The sequence below is a fragment of the Centrocercus urophasianus genome, unplaced genomic scaffold (genome assembly GCF_019232065.1).
Source record: "Centrocercus urophasianus isolate 14NV4802_14NV808 unplaced genomic scaffold, USGS_Curo_1.0 seq_36, whole genome shotgun sequence".
Classification (NCBI taxonomy): Eukaryota; Metazoa; Chordata; class Aves; order Galliformes; family Phasianidae; genus Centrocercus; species Centrocercus urophasianus.
The window spans coordinates 4,727,346-4,746,351 of record NW_024884933.1 but is presented as its reverse complement, the minus strand read 5'-3'; the positions used below and the strand labels follow the sequence as shown (position 1 = coordinate 4,746,351).

General features: G+C 47.1%; 1 protein-coding gene across 1 annotated transcript; it reads right to left on the bottom strand.

Moving 5' to 3' along the window:
* Positions 1-944: 944 nt before the first annotated feature.
* On the bottom strand, positions 945-18,338 carry ATAD3A (ATPase family AAA domain containing 3A). The gene is made up of 16 exons (XM_042831666.1): positions 18,235-18,338; positions 17,981-18,057; positions 16,697-16,798; positions 15,537-15,596; positions 15,206-15,275; positions 14,146-14,311; positions 13,594-13,663; positions 11,652-11,807; positions 11,375-11,431; positions 10,717-10,842; positions 8,363-8,487; positions 6,805-6,856; positions 6,392-6,462; positions 5,234-5,401; positions 4,920-5,028; positions 945-1,339 (listed from the first exon to the last, which is right to left on the bottom strand). Exons 2-16 carry the CDS (start codon positions 18,023-18,025, stop codon positions 1,166-1,168), a joined length of 1,551 nt encoding a protein of 516 aa, XP_042687600.1. The 5' UTR covers positions 18,026-18,057; positions 18,235-18,338; the 3' UTR covers positions 945-1,165.
* Positions 18,339-19,006: the final 668 nt, after the last annotated feature.

Genomic DNA, 19,006 nt, shown 5'->3' with positions numbered 1-19,006 from the left:
AAGTGCAATCAGCATAAAGACAAGACACGGTGCCTGGGCACGCAGTGGTGCTGCAGGACACGCGGCCCTACAAAGCAGCAGCTCCTCAAATCCTCTCATTCTTTCTCTCTCTTGGCAACCAGAGAAAAGCAGAAGAGAACCACGCTGAGAGAAGCCAGCAGCCAGGGGCACTGCTCATCCCTGCTGTCCCACCATGCTGCCAGCTGCAGCCCCCAGCAGCCCCCACTGCCCTCTGTGCTCCCAGGCTCGAGTCAGGGTGCATCTCTCAGCACTCACAGCAGCCACCAGCGAATTGGGCACAGCTGAGGCTGCTGTCAATTCCTGTCGGAGGAGAGAAGCTCAGCAAGGTACTCAAGGGCACAGATTTGGGTCAGACAAATGTGCTCGTGCTGTGTAGTTACAGGAGGGGACTCGGAGCAAAGCACAGAGTTCAAATCCAGTTCAAACTCAGGGCAAAGAAACCACAAGGTTTTCCGACCTGCACACAGACAGACCAAATGTCGTCTGATCAAGACAGGCTTCTCTCCACGATTTGATGACAGAACATCTCTCTGCTGTTGCAGAAACGAAGTGAAAGACATGCAGAGTGAGAGCAGCTCCATGGCAGCAGTCAGGAGCCAGAGTCCCATCGCTGCCACCTGTGTGCCAGAGCCCTCCATGCGTGACAACAGGAGAGCAGTGATGCTGTGCAGAGATGCAAGCAGGGAGGAGTCACACCCTGGGCAGGACGTGGGGAAAAAGGTTGGAATTCTGGTGGAATGTAAACCTGATGGATTTATATACATGGGAGGAGAAGGTTTGGACAGTCCAAGGGGTCTTGCAGAGCTGGGTCACCAGGACATCCCAAACAGTGTCAAATGGCCGAAAAAGACTTGGAGTTGGCCCTCTCTAACAGGACAGGTTACACAGACTGACACAGCCACCAATGTTTGAGCAAGGGGGTCCTTTAATAGCATTATTTCTGCCTTATATCAACCATTTTTCCTATTTCCATTGCATCCTTAAAACACGAAATGAAAGGCAGACTGAGGCAGCACTCCCTCCCCTTTCCCTTGCACCAAGGGGCACATTTCTCACATGATTCCACCAAAAATCTGCCCAAAAAGACACTCCCCATTCTTCTCCTCTGCCCACATCCTCATCCACACTGGTCTGCAGGTGCTTCTCACACCGGTGTTCCTTTGGGGAACAGTGGAGTTCTGACACCTTCTTTGCTCGCTTCTGTGCCCTCTGCTTTCAGCCACTCCATCTTCTGCCTGTGCTGCTGCACAGCGTCAGCGACCCGAGCATCGATCATGGCCTCGGTCAGAACGCCGTCCTCTGACGCATAAGCAGCAGCCTGGGGAGGCAAAGGCAGAGGAAAGGCACACGTGAAGCCAATAAGGTAGAGAGGAAAAGGTGCATATGGTGATGGAGCATCTCCGTCCAAGGCAATGGAAATGGTTTTAAATGGTTACAAGGGAGGACTAAGAGCAGCGTCAGGGTGAACACGGGCAACGCGGCATCTCTAAAATGGTGTGTGATGTGTGACCCTCTGGTTTTCCACCTGGAATCACCCCATATCGCTGCTGTGTTGCATCAAGTCCCATCCCATCCTCATGTCCTGCATGGGAATTGTTTGAGTCACAGCCTGAACCAGTGATGGAGCACCTGGGGAAAGGAGCGGGTCAGCCCTGGGAGCACAGGTGAAGGCAGTTCAGTGGTGTGATCAGAAAGGGTGGAGCCTGGCTGCACCTCTCTGAGACCTCATTTAAGGGCTGACTTCCACTGGGGAAGGAGCTCTGGTTGGAGATCTCCCCTTGGTAGGGCTTTCCCCTGCAGACCTGGAATCTTCTGATACAGGTAAGCAATTTTCTACCTTTCCTTTATAGTACTTTTCTATCATGCTGATCCTTCTGTCATTACACCTCTGGGGAAACACCTTTTTCCATCATACTGCTCTGTCCAATTGCTATGTGCCCCAGGAGGCTTTCCCTTACCTAATCCTCCAGTGGCTGTGAGGGTAAAAGCCATATGTGCCACTCTCCTGCAACTGTGCCAATGGGGTTGTCCTGCTGGTCTGCACACAAGGAATGTGGGAGCCCAGCAATGCAATGCAGCATACAGCTGCAGCCCAGAAGGAAGGGGAGGCTGCTGGCACTGCGAGCTGAGCATCTTATCTCCAAGGTAACAATGCAACCCTGAGCTGCAGACTTCTGTATCTGCTGACTCCCTGTGCCAGTGCTCCCATAACACATTCCTGGTACAGCAATGCCACTACGGCAGCCTGACACAGCCAGCTCCTCACCCCAAACCTCTGCCCACATCCCCCTCCTCCCTCCCTGCCTCTGCACAGCCCCTCAATCCGACAGTGGAAACTCCTGCAAAGCTGTGCAGTTCATGCTCTGTTGATTTTCTCAATGACTTTCTATTTATAGGAAGCCTCAGGCCCTTGTTGTCAAGAAAGCAAATGGGGGAAGCAGCTGTCCCTTCTGGGAGGAGTTGCATACACTGAGATGGTGCTGTGCTCATTTGTATTCATACCTCTGACTCCTGCCTGGACAGATTTTAACCCTTTTAAGCCAACTATTTGTGTTTTGTAACTCTAACCCAAAACGTGTGTTGGTGCAAGGAGAAAGATGGAGCACAGATGACAAACAGAGCCTGAATGACCCAGTGCTTCATTGCAGCCCAAATCCAAGTGTGTTTCCACTTGGCCTTGGTGCCTTTGAATCGCAGTTCTGATGAAAGCAGCCTGCTGAAAAATAAAATGGGCAAGATACCTCCATTCTTATGATTAAGGCTTGGAAAAGTGGAGGGCTTCTGTGCTAATGCTTTATCTAAAGCTTATCGGCGGGTTTAAGGTCAGGATGCAAAACTAGGAAGCTTGCACATTACTGTAACAGATTCAAAGGGAACTCTGTGGTGTGTAAATGCATCTAATCCATACTGCATTCATCAAGGATTAGGTACAGGGAGTGGAAAAGAGCAAGGACAAAAGAGAAGGCAAAGTCTTTGGCAGAAGAGATTAAAATGGATTTCCAGCATGCAGACCATCAGCTGTGCCACAAACAACAGTATTCTCTTCAGTGCCAGCATTCACTCCCTGCTTTGCTGCACCTTATTTTTCCTGTTTGGAACATTCAGGACAAAGTGAGAGAGCATTAAAGCATACCTTCATTCAGATGGCATGCCCACCTTCCAGAGGAACTCCAATCTATGGAAGCTGCAGCTGCTCAGGCTCTCTTGCTTAACTAAGACATTTACCTTCATGGCAAAAGCACCTTTGTGGGAAATGCTGCAAGGCCGTGGGGCTGCAGAGCAGCTTTCTGCTGTCATTCTGGGCTGCTCTTTGGGAAGAGCTGACTGCTGTGATGGTTTATCCCCCAACTACTTCAGAACCTGACCTTCTCCCAAACCACCTCCGGGTTTGGTTCTGTCCATGAGCCCAGGCAGGCTGGATAGAGCTGAGGTAAGAGTCTATGAGGTAAGTCCCAGCATCTCAAAATCCTATCACACCTTTCCTACAACTACCTGCTGCTTTCTGGGTTTCACTGCACAGAAGTTAAGGCTGAAGGATTGAAGGAAGCATCCCCCAGTCAGCTGGAGGTGATGGCAGGACAGCCCCTGTGAAACTGAACAGCACTTCAATGCAGATGAAGGCTGACACAGCATCTCTCAGCTCTGCTGCCCAGACACGGGTTAAGGCTCTGCTCTGAGACACCTGTAGAGACAGAACGCTTCCAGACAGCAACACTGCAAATGACTGTTGGAGGAAAAAACTAATTAAGGAAAACATACACAGAAATGCGAGGTGAATTAAGCGACAGGCATATTGCAATTAAGCCTACACTTGGAGGATTAGCTCCAAGTCGCATCAGGTCACTGTAGGAAATAGCTGAAAACAAAAGGCAAACAAAACGCTCCCACCTAGCTCTGTGCTCCAGCACCAGCAAAGCAGTTTTCAGCAGGGCTTTGTGCTGTAATCTTCCCAGAATGGGTCAATTGAATCTATTTATTAGGCAGAGACCCGAGGCACACTGCATCTCAGCAGCTGTCCTGATGAGCCTATCTGAAAGAGCACTGGAAGCTGTTTCAAGGCAGCTTTGAGGAACTTCTGAAGAGCAGCAGGCTCACAACATCTGCTGTTTATCAGCTCTGTAAGGTGTTCCCAAGATGAAAAGCAACTGTAAGAGATGCCTCATTTTCCCTTTTTCTTGGCTCTTTTTGCCCTTTATCTATTTCTCCTGCCAGACAGCCCCTGCACACCCTGACCTCAGATGTGCCAAGACAACAGTGTGGCTGCACTCAGCTCGCCTTGCCAAGCTATTTTTAATCTCTTTCAGCTCTCTGACCCAGTTCACAGCACAGCCATACAAAGAGGTGTAGCAGCACAATGGAAAGGATAGCAGAAAGGCAGGAATAGGAGGCAGGACTAACACTGCTAGAAATGCTATGTAGGCACGGTGCCTATATAGAAATAAGAAGTAGACAGAATTTCCAGCTCTATTTTCCAGATAGCATCGTTCCTTCAATCACTCAAATTGTACTAAAAATACATTCAGATTGGAGCAAGATGGAAGTATGCTTCAGTGTCCTGATGCTGATGTACCTACAGGCAGCATCAGGCATCTCTTCTTCTAAGCCTGGAACATGAAGCAACAGCCAGCATGGTTTGGCCACACTTGTTCTTAAGGAACTTGCTTTGCTTTAATTGAATAGGGGGTTTCCCCACTGGTGATCCCAAGAGCTCTTCCTGTTTAATGAGACAAGGAGTTACGCAGACACTGACACCCACTCTAGAGCTGGCAGTGTTCTGGTATTGCTACCAGGGCACGATGACATTTTCCAAGATCTGAGACTCCATCCAAAAAAAAAAAAATCAATAAGCCTTATAGAAAGGGAGAAAGAAGCAGGAAGCCCAGTGAAATCCCACCTACCTGCCATGCCACAGCAAGCTGGGAGATCTCTCGGCCAGACATGCCCTCTGTCAGCCTGGCAATCTCTGAGCACTTTTTGCTGTAGTCAAACTGGGCCAGCTTCAAACGTCTAAAAGCAGAAGCACAAGGATTGCTTTATATGCATCCACATGAGAAGAGGGGGCAAGGCAGAGGGAAGTTTGTATGAAGCAACTTGCTATCGACAACTGCACTCCTGAAGGGGAGCATCAGATTTTTCTTCATTTTGGAGAAGGGAGCAGCTCCACTACTGCTGAGGACAACAGCAACAAGGAGAATTCTGCAGGGATACTCACTGTTTACCCTCTGTGGCTGGCTTCAGGACATGCCTATCAAAATACATCCTCACGAGCCGCTCTCGCTCTTCTAGCTGGGGCAGATCAAAGTTCACCATTTCATCTATTCGGTCATTGATAGCCCAGTCAAACTGCTCGGGCTGGTTGCTTGCTAAAACAAGCATAAACCTGGAAGTGTGAAACAGGAAAAGACTGAAAAGAGCCATAGAAAACTAAACAGAAACCAATTTGGACCTCAGGAACTGCTTTGGTCGGAGGTCCTTCATCACCTGACATGCCTTAGCTTTGTAACTGCATCTCAAGTGACATCCTACAGTGCATAGCCTGAATATCAGCCCTTCTCAGGCTGTCTTTGCCATATAAGCCTAACTTATTGTTTTACCCACAGTCACCCTCGAGTTGGGGATATCAAACATTTAGCAACATTTAGCACCCCCCACAGACCTCCCTGTCTGAGCCCTGAATGGACTCATCCCAGCATGAGAGTAAGGAGAGCATGCTCCTGTTGGGTTTGTGTATGGCAAGGTCATTCTCCTGCAGCAGCTGGCAGGAGTTGCTTTGTTTTCCTCAATCAAGACTGAGATTCCTGCTATCAGGCCTAATGTGTGCTCAATCAGAGGCACTCACAATGGTAATGCAATGTAAAGGCAGTGGATTAAACCAACTTCTGCCCCATGGTACAGCTGTGCCAGCTTCCAGGTCACATTGTTTTGGAGACAGAAGTCCTTTCTTTTGCTCTGGAATGTTGTGTCTTCCCAGTGCCAACTGCACTTTAATGCCTTAATTGATGTCAGCAGCTTAGCAGTGCGTTGTGATTTGAAATGGGCTTTTAACCACAGCTATTGAAACACTGATGTTCTTGTGGTCTATTTAAATCCAAGCCCACAGGGGGTTGTGTACTTTGCTGTCATTTGTGCAGATAACTTAGATGGCCCAAGAGCCACACTGGCACAAAACTGCTCCTCTCTATTGACAGGAATTCTCCTCAAGACCCTGCAGAAAAACGTTATAGATAAAGAATGGGTACACAACCTGATATTCAGACCTTCCCTTTGACATGTGGGTGAAAAGGATACCAGTGAGCTCCCGTTTATGGTTGTGGGATGCTTGATTGCCCAAATCAGCAATAAGTCAGGTTAGAAACCAGCACATACGTACTTGTTGCTGTGCTGCCCTGTTCTGTGCAGGAATGCATTCAACGTTGCTCTGAGATCTTCACTGATTTTCTCCTGCAAAGATAAAACCCAAAGGAAGATCAGCTGCTTGGGACTTCAGACAGGTCACAGTTTAAGCAGCATTACTGACAACGTGAGCTTTGTTTTCGTCAAGGATTCTCCCAGCCATCTGCAAAGGTTTTTTGCAGGGAAGAATTCTCAGGTCAGCTTTGAGATGCTCACATCGTTGAGCTGCAAAAGGCTCATTTCTCATCTCTGCATCGCTTAATTGAGCAGCACAGCACCTTCCAGTTTTAATCTTTTGCCTGTTTAAGCTGGCTAATCACGTTAAACAAGTAGGCTGCAGGCTGGCTAACTGCAGCGTGCACAGATAATGACCAGAGAGAAAGCACTTACTGTGGCTCTCTTCCGCAGAAATGCATCTGCTTCATCCACGAATAGCAAGAGGCTGCAAAAAGAAAGCACTACACAGTAATAGGGACAGGTAAGTGAGGCTCACAAAGCTCCAAGATTCCCCTGTCTTCCTTCCAGACACCCACAGCAGTGACCAGCTGTATATCTAGCAGTGCTGCTGCGTTCCTGTCAAGTCTGAGCAGATATGTGAAATCTAGACCTGCTCCCCAGGTAGTGGAGAGTGCTTATTTTAGCATTCACTCCTATCCAGAGAAATGTGTGAGGCTGCAAGGCGTTTCAGCATCCAAGGAGCTGAGCTGATGGTGGCTCCTTCCTTATCCCATTCAAAACCTGAAGCCAGAGCCCTTCCCTGCACACTGCTTTGCTGTTTTGTTGGTTTCCCTTTCCAAACCACACTGGCAATAATGGAATGGTTTTACTACCTGTGGAGAAGTGAATTAATAAAGTCAATGAATAATTCAGGAAAATAAATTCACTTATAACCCAAGGGCAGTGCTCTTCCCAAGGGACTGAGTGTATAAAGATGTTTATCAATAACAGAACCAGGCTGCTCATAAAGCTGCCACAGCCTCTATTGCTTTCTTGTCCAGCTTCTTTCTCTCTTTCATAGCATTTGTCCAAGAGGTTTTAGGGCCTCTTAACATCTCATTCTCACATTCAACTCCAGTTTTTCTGAAAACTTTCTCAACTAAAATCTCTGCAGAGAAGCATTTCCTGGTTTTGGCCAATAAAGGCAACACAGAACTTGCAAGCAGTTAAAACTGTTGGATATCCAGAATAAAGTCTGCTTAGATGTTTGCATGTTACTCAAGCTTAGAACACTCAAGTATGGACACAGCTAACCTTTGCCCATCACTTTTTTAAGACACTGATCTGAAGCGTATGAAGTTCTTATCAGACAGAAGTTTTTAACCAGGTCAGAATAAATTCAGAGGCAGCCAGAGCTCTGAAAGAGAACTCTATGGTGGAAGCATCCAGCAGGTTGAGAGGAATGTAAAGAGTTTAGATCCTCAGGTCATTACTCTGCAGGTTTGTTTTATGAAGGGGAAATAGAAACATTTAGATGACAAATGCAGCAGGGATTGAAACAGACACTGCAAGATAGTGTCCATCTAAAGCAATCAGGGTACACATCAATCATCAATTTGTCGTGTTTGTCTACAGAACACCTGCAATCAAAATATAACACAAAAATCAACAGGCACTCCCTACAAGTTCTCCATTGGGCTTTAATATCCTGGCTGGACAAAGATGCTCCTCAGCTGCATTTGGACTGCAAAAATCTATTTTCACCAGTACAAACTGACTACACATTCTTAAGAAATCAAAGAGTGGAGCTTTTTAAAATACTGTAAGGCAAGAAAAATGCAAAAAATGCAAAATGCACTCATTCTAGGCAAGCTTTAGAGGATGGTGTTCTTGCTCAGCGCTGCCTCATCTACGCAAGAGCATCACTCACACAGCAGTCTGAACTACATCACTGCAGTGAGTTTCTTCGAGCAAGAAACCACACTTAGGAGTCAGAGGAAGCTCTACTTACCCTCTCCTACTGGTGTTTGCCCAATCAAAGAGCTTATGTATGGCAGTCACTCCTTCCCGCCCCATAGGGGCAACATCACCACCCGTCATGATGGCGTAATCCATGCCCGAGTGCACAGCTAATTTCTGGAAGGGAACAAAAAGAGAGTTAAGAAACCTCTTTCACTGCAAGGCCATCCCATAATCAGCCTGCCACAGCTCAAGGCCACAGAGCAAAGGGCTTTGATGGAGCTCCTGCAGTGTGCTGGAAATGTCTCCCTTGAGTTGCAGGTAAAATATAAATATACCAATTCTCTGTGAATTGGTAACAAACTATGAGCCTGTCCATCAAGCAAGGTTGAGCAGATATAACTGAAGTTCACCCAGAACTTTTTAGGAGTCTTTGGCTCACACTGACCCAACTCTGGTTAGGTTGCCACGTCATCACAGCCTTGAGAAATCCCCCCTCTGCTTCAGCCCCAACTATTAAAATGGCTGATAAGCTCCTAGCTTCAAATTCCATTCCATCTCACTACCATGTCTCAGTGGTGAATAAGGCCACAGCCACCTGTGTCTGAAATAACAGACTGGGCTGGGATATGAAGCCAAGGGATGGAAAGATCTCTACCCTCCATTTCAGAAAGCAGCTCACGTAGCAGCCACCAACTGAGCCACGGGGACAGGCAGCAGCCTGAGCTAACACTCCATTAGCTGACCCAGAGCTGGCTATTTGCTTCTGCTGAGTAAAGGAAAGTCATCTGAAGGTTAAAATGAACAAGTCAAGCCACGTAGATAAGCATCAGCTCCAGCAAAACACACTCAGCTGAACCCAACCAATTATGTGCTGCTCAGCAGGAGGCAGGAAAAAAGAGCTACACTCTGCCCATTAAAACCACCCGGTTCCTGCTGCTAATGTTCAATGTTCTGCATCAGTCCAACGAAGCTGGGAGCTTTGACAGCTATTACATTCAAGTGTGTTTACATCTGCCTGAAGAACCCTGTCATGTAGCATAAATACTTAACACCACAGATCCACATGGCTTTGTTTTGCAGTAGTCAGAAGGCCACCATGCTATGACAGGTTGCCTTTCTGGAAAGCAGGGACAGCAAACTGCACAGTTGCTGCCATTAACGTAAGCACAGAAGTCACAGCTCAGAAAGCAATCTGCTTTTCAATGCAGCATTTTGTCCTCTCCAGAGCATATGCACAGGTACTCAGTCCTTTCCTCACTCTTACATCATCTTCCTTCTGATCCATCCCAATTATTTCTAGCTACCACCACCCCCTTGGAGCTCCCATCATATTGGAGAAGTATTAAATGCTTCTTCCCCTTTCTCCACTGCCCAACACTCAGCTTTTTTCCCTTCTCCTTACACTGTTGTTGTCACTTCCAAGTCCTGCCCTTCCCTATGGGATTCAGAAATCCAAACTAGCTGGCATACAATCAGAACTGGCAGCAAACGCAACTGGACTGCACATTTATTGTATTGACAGAGGCACAAAACTCATCTTGCATCAGCATGTCAAATTTGCTGCTGCTGAACAACCATAGGGAACCTCACATGTACTGGACAAGCAGAGAAGAACAAGCCAAAAAACTGAAATCCCAATTCAAGCTGTATGAGAACTGTTGAGTCAGGGCATGAACCATTGATTGAGCACTTGGGGAAAGGACCCTGTCAGCCCTGGGAGCACAGGTGAAGGCAATTCAGCTGTGTGATCAGGAGTGGAGCCTGACTGCACCTCTCTGAGACCTCATTTAAGAGCTGACTGCCAATAGGAAAGGATCTCTTTCTGGAGATCCCTCCTTGGTGAAGCTTTCCCCTATGAACCCGGAATCTTCTGGTACAGGTGAGCGATCTTCTTCCCTTCCTTTAGAGCAGATTTCTATTGTGCTGGCCCTTCCATCATCACACCTTTGTTGTAACATTCTTCCCACTGCACTGATTTGTCCAATTGCTACACAAGCCTGCTTGCAAACCACCCCTGTAGAGCATGTGCAAAATAAAACCATACTTTTCTTTCTCTTTCACTTGGGGATTAGTAAGTGACAGCAAGAAAGTCCCTATTTGGACAAGTGCATGTAATTAACAGAAGTGGAAATAAGACAGAAGGCTGGTGTTGCAATTTCCCAAGTCACAGTTGCCAACTGCCTTTTCTAGGTGGAAGTTCTTCTGCCTAAGCTTAGCTTAGAACCCAAGTGACTGTGTTAATTCAGAGCTGCTGCAGGTGGATGCTCTCTCCTCCCTTACCAATAGAGATGCAAAAACCCGAAGTTTAAACAATGGGTTTCAGACTAGAGAGGATACTTAAGGCCTGCAGTTACTGGAAGGCTTTGCAACACACAGGCAGTCAGAATGCTGGCAGGGCTTTACCTTGGCAAAAAGTGTCTTTCCAGTGCCAGGAGGGCCATACATCAGAATATTCCGGTATAGGCTTTTGTTCTTTTTTGTATTTCTTGTTGCTATGGCAATATCTCTCACACGTGCTTCTAATTGGGGCTGTAAGAGAAGAGTTATGTTTAAGGATTAGAAAGAACCAAGAGACCAGCATTGATCAGCTTCAGGGATCAGCAGCAGCATTTCTACAGTCTCAAGCTTGTAAGCCTTCACTTCAGCTACTTATTGCTTTGGAGCTGAGCTGTTTCCTCAGTATTCAGGATTTACTCAATTCCTAGTTCTGTCCACTTGACTGTGGGTCTCTTCCTTAAGCCAGGAAGCAGTGCAGCAACCATAAGTTCAGTAGTATTTCACAGATGAGATAAGTGGAGCTCTGAATATTAGCATGCTGACTGCAGAGAAAAGCTGCAGCCAAGCAAGCACTGAACTATGCTCTGTTCAGAGGAAAAAGAAGGTTAACAGAAATGTTAACCTGTGCCAGTGAAGCATCGGAGCTTATATGTAGTCTCAATGCTCTGCAGGTGCTAGAATTACTAGAATTACATCATTTGAAGTGCATGTAAGGAAACAGCTTTCCCTATTTAGATTCAGAAGTCATCCCTCAACAAATAAGACAGCAGAACACAGTACTCACACTGAGAACAACTCCTTCAAGGGCATCCTGAGCCTTACTGGTGAGACGCTTACCAACCTAGAAAGGAAAAACTCAATCACTGACATGTAGAAATTGGCCACAGCTTCCAAAACTCAGAAACCACAAACTTAATACATTAAGACAATGAGATCAGCTCACCCACACAGCCTCTATTAGTACATTTATTCACAGGCAGATCCTTGCCTGACACAGAGCTGGAAAAGGAGTTCTGCATCCTCATAGCTGAGAGCAAGACAAAGACAGAGCCACACTCTACCTTGATCGGGTGCTTCAGTGCCTCCAGCACAGTAATGCGTGAGGTCTCTCTCACCAGAGAAGGTTTACCCAAACGTGCTTCTATGTAGCGTCCTGCTACTGCAGTGGCATTCTTGGCAGAGTAAACTCCCACAGCCAGCAGGGTTAGGCCTGCCACCTGGAAAGAAAAGGGGATGAGGATTAGAAAAAGCATTTGGAATTTTAAGAGGTACAGAGATTCCAGTTGATTTACTCGCCTTCCCTAATGAGGGCATGGGGTCAATGTAAATCACCAAATGAGTCAAGACATGCCACTGGAAAAGTGGCATCGTTCACCACAGATAACCATCAGAAGTGTATATCCTTTCAAGAAAGCACTGCAACAGGAGCATGAGCAAGTGAAGGCAAAGATGACCTTGGGAAACATCTCACAGAAACGCTTCCTAGAGCTCTTTTTGAACAGGAGACAAAGCTAATAAGTGTTTCAGTGACAGTAGAGGCCAAAACCTCCCACTACAGAGCAGGGAGCAAGAAGGGAATGGGCAAAGGTGCACCTGGTGTAGGAGGACAATAATGTCAGACACAATGCAAAAGAATGGGTACTTGAGGCATTTCAACACTAAAACTACTGTGGGAATTGACACCACTGCACTACAGTGAGAGAAGAGGTTGTTTACAAACCCCAGAACATGAGACATTGCCATTAAGTTGTCAGCAAAGCAGAAAGCCTCTGGCTTGCTCTCTGTGATTCCTGGTTGCTGCTCAGCACTCAGTTGGCTCACATTAAACCAAGCAGCCCTGCAGGCAGCTTTTCCCACCCTAGCTAGTTATCAGAGAAGACAAGGAGCTGCACTGACAATGCTAAGGACATTCCAATCAGAGCAAGTCCAGGTAGACAAAAGAGCAAGCTGCAATTGTTTTAAAAGTTTCTGCAACAAGTACAGATCAATGTCAAGAACCTCAAGGACGACAAGGAGGGCATAATTCAATAAACCACAAGGTGCCACCTGTTCAGTTCTACTCTGCTTAAGTGTGTGACATCACCTTTGCTTTGGATGGAGGAGTTCAGAACAGCAGGTTCAAGGGGCAAAGAGCAAGATCTCTGTACCTGGTTACTCCCAGTTTGCAAGGATTTAGAACACGAGAAGCTCCACATTTTTAGCAGCAGAAGGTATCCTGGCAGGGTTAATTTAGAGGAACTCAAAAATAGCTACCTACATCTTGCCTCATAGTCAGCATTACAGCATTTTTCAAAGCAACCCAAAATGTAAGAGTTCTGGCTGTGTTACCTCTTTTCCAAAAATATTTGTACTCTTAGATTTATTTATATATAAAGAAAAAGAAGTCCCAATTTCCCAAGACAAGAGCTGATCAGAAGCAAAAATGACCACAACACAAGAAACTGGTATCTGGGTCAAGAGAACATACAGCTAAAAGCAGTCATCTTCAAAGGGCTCCACATACTGCAAGCACTCCAGGTACAGCCTGCAGATGACAAAAGGATGCACTGAAAGCATCCATTCCCCAGCACGCTTGGACAAAGCACCTTTTGTGCCAGCCTCTGTGTATAGAACTGCCTGGTGGAGCAGATGGTTGCCTCTGATTTAAAGCAAATTGTCCATTTTAACGAGCCATGCTACTAAAAATACCTCAGTGCTGCACAGTTTTGCAGTGAGAAATGACATTACGTCAAACAGGAAGTAACTGCCATGGTCTTCTGTCCTGCAAGAAGATGCTGGGACGTCTTTAATCAACTTATTTAGCACATGTAATGGGTCTAGAAGTACTCTCCAGGTTTCCAGCCTGTCCATCCTGAATAGGCACATTCGATAATGAAAGCATGCATACAGATCCAAAATGCATTTCAGCTATGAGCTGCTCTGATGCCATTTTAAGAACCTTGGCAGCCCAATATAAAACAAGAGCTTTGCCAGGCTTTTTGTCTAGATGTGTCACAATCTTACCGTGGCTGTGACCTTATCCCAGTCTGTCACAAAGGCACGGAATCCTTCCCCAAAGAGCATCCCTGCTGTCCTATGGTGAAGAAACATCAAGATAGGCAGAAGAATTCTGAATGCTGGACTGAAACAATTTACAACACAGCTTCACATTCTATAACTATCTCCTTTAGAACCAGTCAAAACTCATTTTTAAATGCCCTCCCTTTATATTTTTATGGCATATATCCAGAAACTGAGAGAGCTTTGAGTTTTCAGAGTAACCGAGCCTCAGTTTTAATAAATACGGCTTGAAATCATCTGCTAGGAAAACTGTGTGAGACTCACAGCTCTATAAATACTCTTTCTGGTTCACACTCAGACTCCAAAGCACAAAAACAAACAGCTGAAAAAGGTTCTCCTCCATATAATCCCTATTATTCAATGTACAAAAGTGTCCAAAGCAACTCATCATATTCCTCAGAGCTCAGAGGGATCAACAGCAAAGGCTTCCTACAAGGCAAAGGAAATGCGCACGAGAAGTAAGGCAGCCCACATCCTTGTCTTGGCTTCACATACTTGAGGGACTCCAGCACTGTCTGGCGATGCTCTGCAGCTTTTAAGCGGATCTGCTCCCGGATGATGTCTGCATTCTCCCTCTCAGCCTTGGCACGGGCTCTTGCCTCTGCTTCAACACGCAGCATTTCGTTCTTATGCCGCAGCTCCATCTCGCGCTCTACTGTGGCTGTAAAGAAAAGAGAGCTCAATCTTTCAGGCTGGCCCAAGACTTTGTCCTAGAGAGGGTAATCTGGGATGCAGAATTGCTACAGGAGCATTAACATTCACGTGGCTGGAGGATGAATGAGAAACCTAAGAACAACCCATGAGATGAGCACAGCCACCAGCCTCAATCTTCTGTGACACTGCACAAAATCGTGGCTGGACCATCCAGATCTTTGCTAGCAGCCTGGACACCTGGATGCTGGACAGACTGACTGCCCTGACAGCCGCATCTCCCGCAAGGCTCAGAATTGAGCCATGCTGAATTGTTGCCACAATGCTACACCAGATGGCAGCAAGGAGCAGACAGACCGGCAGTCCAGGTATGTGCAGCAAGCAAAACAACACTCTGATCCTATTTGGTTACCTACAAGCTGCCTCGTAGTCCTGCTGGTGCTCTACCGACCCACTGATTCTGGTAACTCCGTAACAGTGAAAAGAAACAAAGCCAGTGTCACACGAAAAGGTCATGATTGAGCTTGTATTTTCTACAGCAACAAATAAGTAGAGGTTAGGTGATGTTGTTTCAACCACTCTTTACGTTAGCTATTTTGTTTCTCTTTCCTCCTCAAAATTGGTTGTATTTTAGGTTGCTCCAGCGTAGAATCAGGCTTTCACTGCAACATCAGGAGATGCTGGCAGTTTATTGAGAAATCCAAGTCCCACAGAGCAGCCATTTAGTAGTTCAATCACTTCTGAAACTGATCTTGCAAGCAATTGGTAGTTCCAGTGCTACTGGGCTTACATTGTTTGCCAATACGTCCCTAAAAGAGCACCAACCAACCTGAAGGAGTCAAAGATGAGTACAGAGTCTGATCTGCCTGCACACCTTAAGAGCTAAGGAAGAATTCTAACTTACCACGCCTCATGGCTTCCTGCTTCTGTACAGATTCTTCCTGCTTCCTCAGATTCTCTTCATTAGCAAGTTGCTGGAGGCAGAGATGACAGCAGAAGATGCATTCAAGTTTAAGAACTCAGTCAAGTAGGTATTTGTGTAAACTTAAGTTTATAAATCGTTGTCAAGAAGCTGGTCCACTAGGTTGAAGTGCATTCCTCCTCTCTCCATTTATCAGATTCATACTGATAATCCCACACAATTGGCCACCCAGTCCTAATTCCTGACCTTCCATTTGATGTCTGGTCAGAACCTAAGAGAAACTACTACAGTTTTGTTAGAGAAACAACCACACCTGCTGTCTCATCTGTTCGTCGTAGCGCTGCCGTGCCAACTTGTCCTGGTATTGGGCTCTCTGCATGAGACAAAACAAAATGATAAAAGAAAGGAGCATTCAGAATATAAAGATTAAGCACTTAAGAGAAAAAAGAACCAACAGCAACAAGATTGGGTACATGCAGGGGGAAAAAAAAACAACAAAGCACAAACAACGCAAACCAATCAATCCAGGATCTGAAAAATGAATAGAGGAAAAAATATCCTCAGCTCTCTCCAAAAACTCGTCTATGCTGAGAAGTCTACCATGCCCAACCTCATTTTAAGGTATCACTGACATCAAAATGAAGACCAAGCATACTCTGGCTCAAAAAGAGACTTGCTTTACTGGGATAAACATGCTTTCATGTTCTAAAACAAAGTACCTGGACCAGCAATTGCAGGCAACAGAAATGGCAAGATACACTGACTGTCAGATGAGTGGTGTTTCCAATTCATTTTCTTGTTCCTCACTAATCTGTCAGTTCTCCACTGCAACTGACAAATAAACCCACACCAGGTAAACTCAACAGAAAGTGGTCTGGGGGTCCCAATCCACCCATAAGGACTCTGCACAACAGCTGATATTATTTTTCATTCCAGATAGAGAGACATCAGTTATCTCAACAACTGCTCTTCGAAGCATGGCACATCAGAAGCAAATCACAAAGTTAGCTTTGACTTCCAGTGATGCCCTGTGAACTGCAGGAGTTTAGAAGCTGACTGAGGCACAGAAGTGGAGCCTGCTTCCTGAGCCAGCCCTGTTCAAAGTCCACATTTTAGAGGGACAAGAAACACGTGCCTATCCAATGGTTTTAGCTACTTTTTAAATATATACAAGTGATTAGAATTCATCAGCCCCTTGCTTCCCTGTTCTCCACCATGTGAGCTGTTAGAACAAAAGCTAGCTTGCACGTCCCTGATTTCACTATTATTGCCAATGCATTGACTTGTGCTAAAGTGTTATCAGTAAATACAACTACAAATTAAGCTTAACATCACACAGGCAGGGTAGAAGACAGGCTCAGCATGCATTGCTGCCCACCACACCACCAAAAACAATCAATGCATTGTTTCCTTCCCCATGAAGGAGGACAGAGAAAAGGGCTTCCATCAGCAGGCTTCCCCTCATTCCCTTACTGCTTGATGCTGTTTTGTTTCCTCACTGAGTGTTTTTCGTCTCTCTTCTGCTTGTACCCGTATCTGCTCGTTCTTCAGTTGTTCTATGGCAGCTTCATACTCCTATAGTGAGATAATGATATAATGATAACCACAAATTAGCTCAGTGCACAACCCTACAGAGAAAAGACTGTGGCAGTTATGTTCCAAACGATGCATTTGTAATCATTTCACACTTCCCTGCATACAACCCTTGTAACTCGCTAAAAATGGTGGCAATAGTGAGGGGTTACAAAGCCACCTATGGCAGAGACATTATCTGCACCTCACCTTCCAGAATCACAGGGGCTGCTCTGAAAGTAACACCTCCAGTTTTACAATGTTGGTCATAGGGCAGCAGGGGCTGAGACTTGTCACCATCATTCTGGTACATTTTGTCAGATGGCAACAGAGAGGCAGCCTGACATGGAAGTGTGTATGAAGCAACAATGTGACACTGAATTCCTCCACGAGGAACAAATGACATTCACTGACACTTGGTGACCAACCAGTGCACGTGAGCACAGTGAGGTGGCTCATTTCAGCAGTGATGACAGTGGGTCAACACCAGTGGTGCAGATTTTGATGAGCACAGCATGCAAGCTCTGGTGAAAAAACAGAGCTAATGGGGGTTGTATGGGAACTGTTGAATCAGGGTATGAAGCATTGATTGAGCACCTGGGGGAAAAGACCCTGTCAGCCCTGGGAGGGCAGGTGAAGGCAATTCAGCTGTGTGATCAGTAGGGGTGGAGCCTGGCTGCACCTCTCTGAGACCTCATTTAAGGGCTGACTGGCATGGGGAAGGATCTCTGGTTGGAGATCCTCTCTTGTGGAGTTTCCTTGCAAGCCTAGGTCTTCAGAGATAGGTGAGTACTTCCCCTTTGTAACACACTCCTATTCGTGTTAGTCCTTTTTGTTATTTCAACTCCTGTATTGCCATTCCCCCGTTAATCTTTATGATTGTAACAGTAACGGCTATGATGAAAACTAGTGCTTTGTAGCTAAGAGTCTGCTCTATCAAATGGTGTTATCATGATCTTTGTATCTCTTGCAGTCTCCATGGAAATAAACAGAAGGCATTACCTTCACAGCAACCTACGTACTTCTTTTTCAAAGGCAAGTATTGACATCTTGCTAAAGTTAAATGACAGCTGACAAGAACACAGTGCCCAGGGCAGACTGCTGGGAAATGTGGTTACAATTCACAGTCCTGGCAGCTGCTGGTACTGGGCTGCCCACTCAGCAGTACCACACGCCCTGATGTACCTTCAGCTTGGTTTGCTGCTCCAGCTGCAGGGTCTGCTCTTGCATCTGGGCCAGGCTGAGCGCATCCTTTGCATGGCCTGCGACGGATAGAGGGAAGGGGCTGTTAACATCGCGGAGCGATTCCTTCCGGCACGAACCCACCCGCTGGAGCTGAGCCCTCGGGGCCCACCCTTCTGCTCCCCCCGCGCCCTGGAGGCTGCAGCTTCGAGACATCAAGCCCCGTCTGACGCTCCCGGCCCCGATCCTTCACGCACGGGACGCGTCCAGCTCCCTCGCCGCCTTGGCCGCCCGCTCCAGGCCCGTGGGGTCGAAGTTGCTCCATTTGTCCTTGGGCGTGCTGCGATCCCCCGCCCCTCCGCCGCCTGCGGGCCCGCCGCCACCACCCGGGCCTGGCGGCAGGGTCAGCCCGGTCCCGCCCTGCCCCGCGTCGCCGCCGCCGCCCGCCGGGGTCGAGCCGCGGTTGATGCCGAAGAGCCAGGACATGGCGCCGCCCCGCCGCCGGCTGCACCGCGGGACCCACGCCGCGCTGAGCCACGCGCGCCGCCTCCGATTGGGCCGGGCGCAGGCGCCAGGGTGACGTCACGCGTCGAACACCAATCAGCGTTAAGCCGGAAGGATGAGAGGAAGGTAGGCCGGGATGGGCAGCGGGGAGGGACAAACTTTATTGAGACGCGCTCTGCCGTAGCAACGGAAGTGTTGTTGTGTTGCTAAGGGAGCGGGCCCAAAATGGCGGCCGGGAGCGCAACGGCGTGTAATAGCGCTGTGAATGTTTCTGAGGCCGTTACCTCGTACAGCCTTCTGGGTTTGCTGTGCCTTCTGGGTTTGCTGCTGGAGGCAGCCCTGTGTCCTTCAAGCACTGCTGCTGAGGAGCAGGAGGAGGAACTCGTGTTTGTGGCTGGTATAGAAGTATGCTTTGCAAAAGCTGTCCCTAATCTCACTGTTTGTAGTGTGGAGGAACTCGAAGGAGTCAAAGGGGGGAAGAGGAAAAAGTGAGGCAATGAGCTTTATTGAGGCTGATGTCTTTCT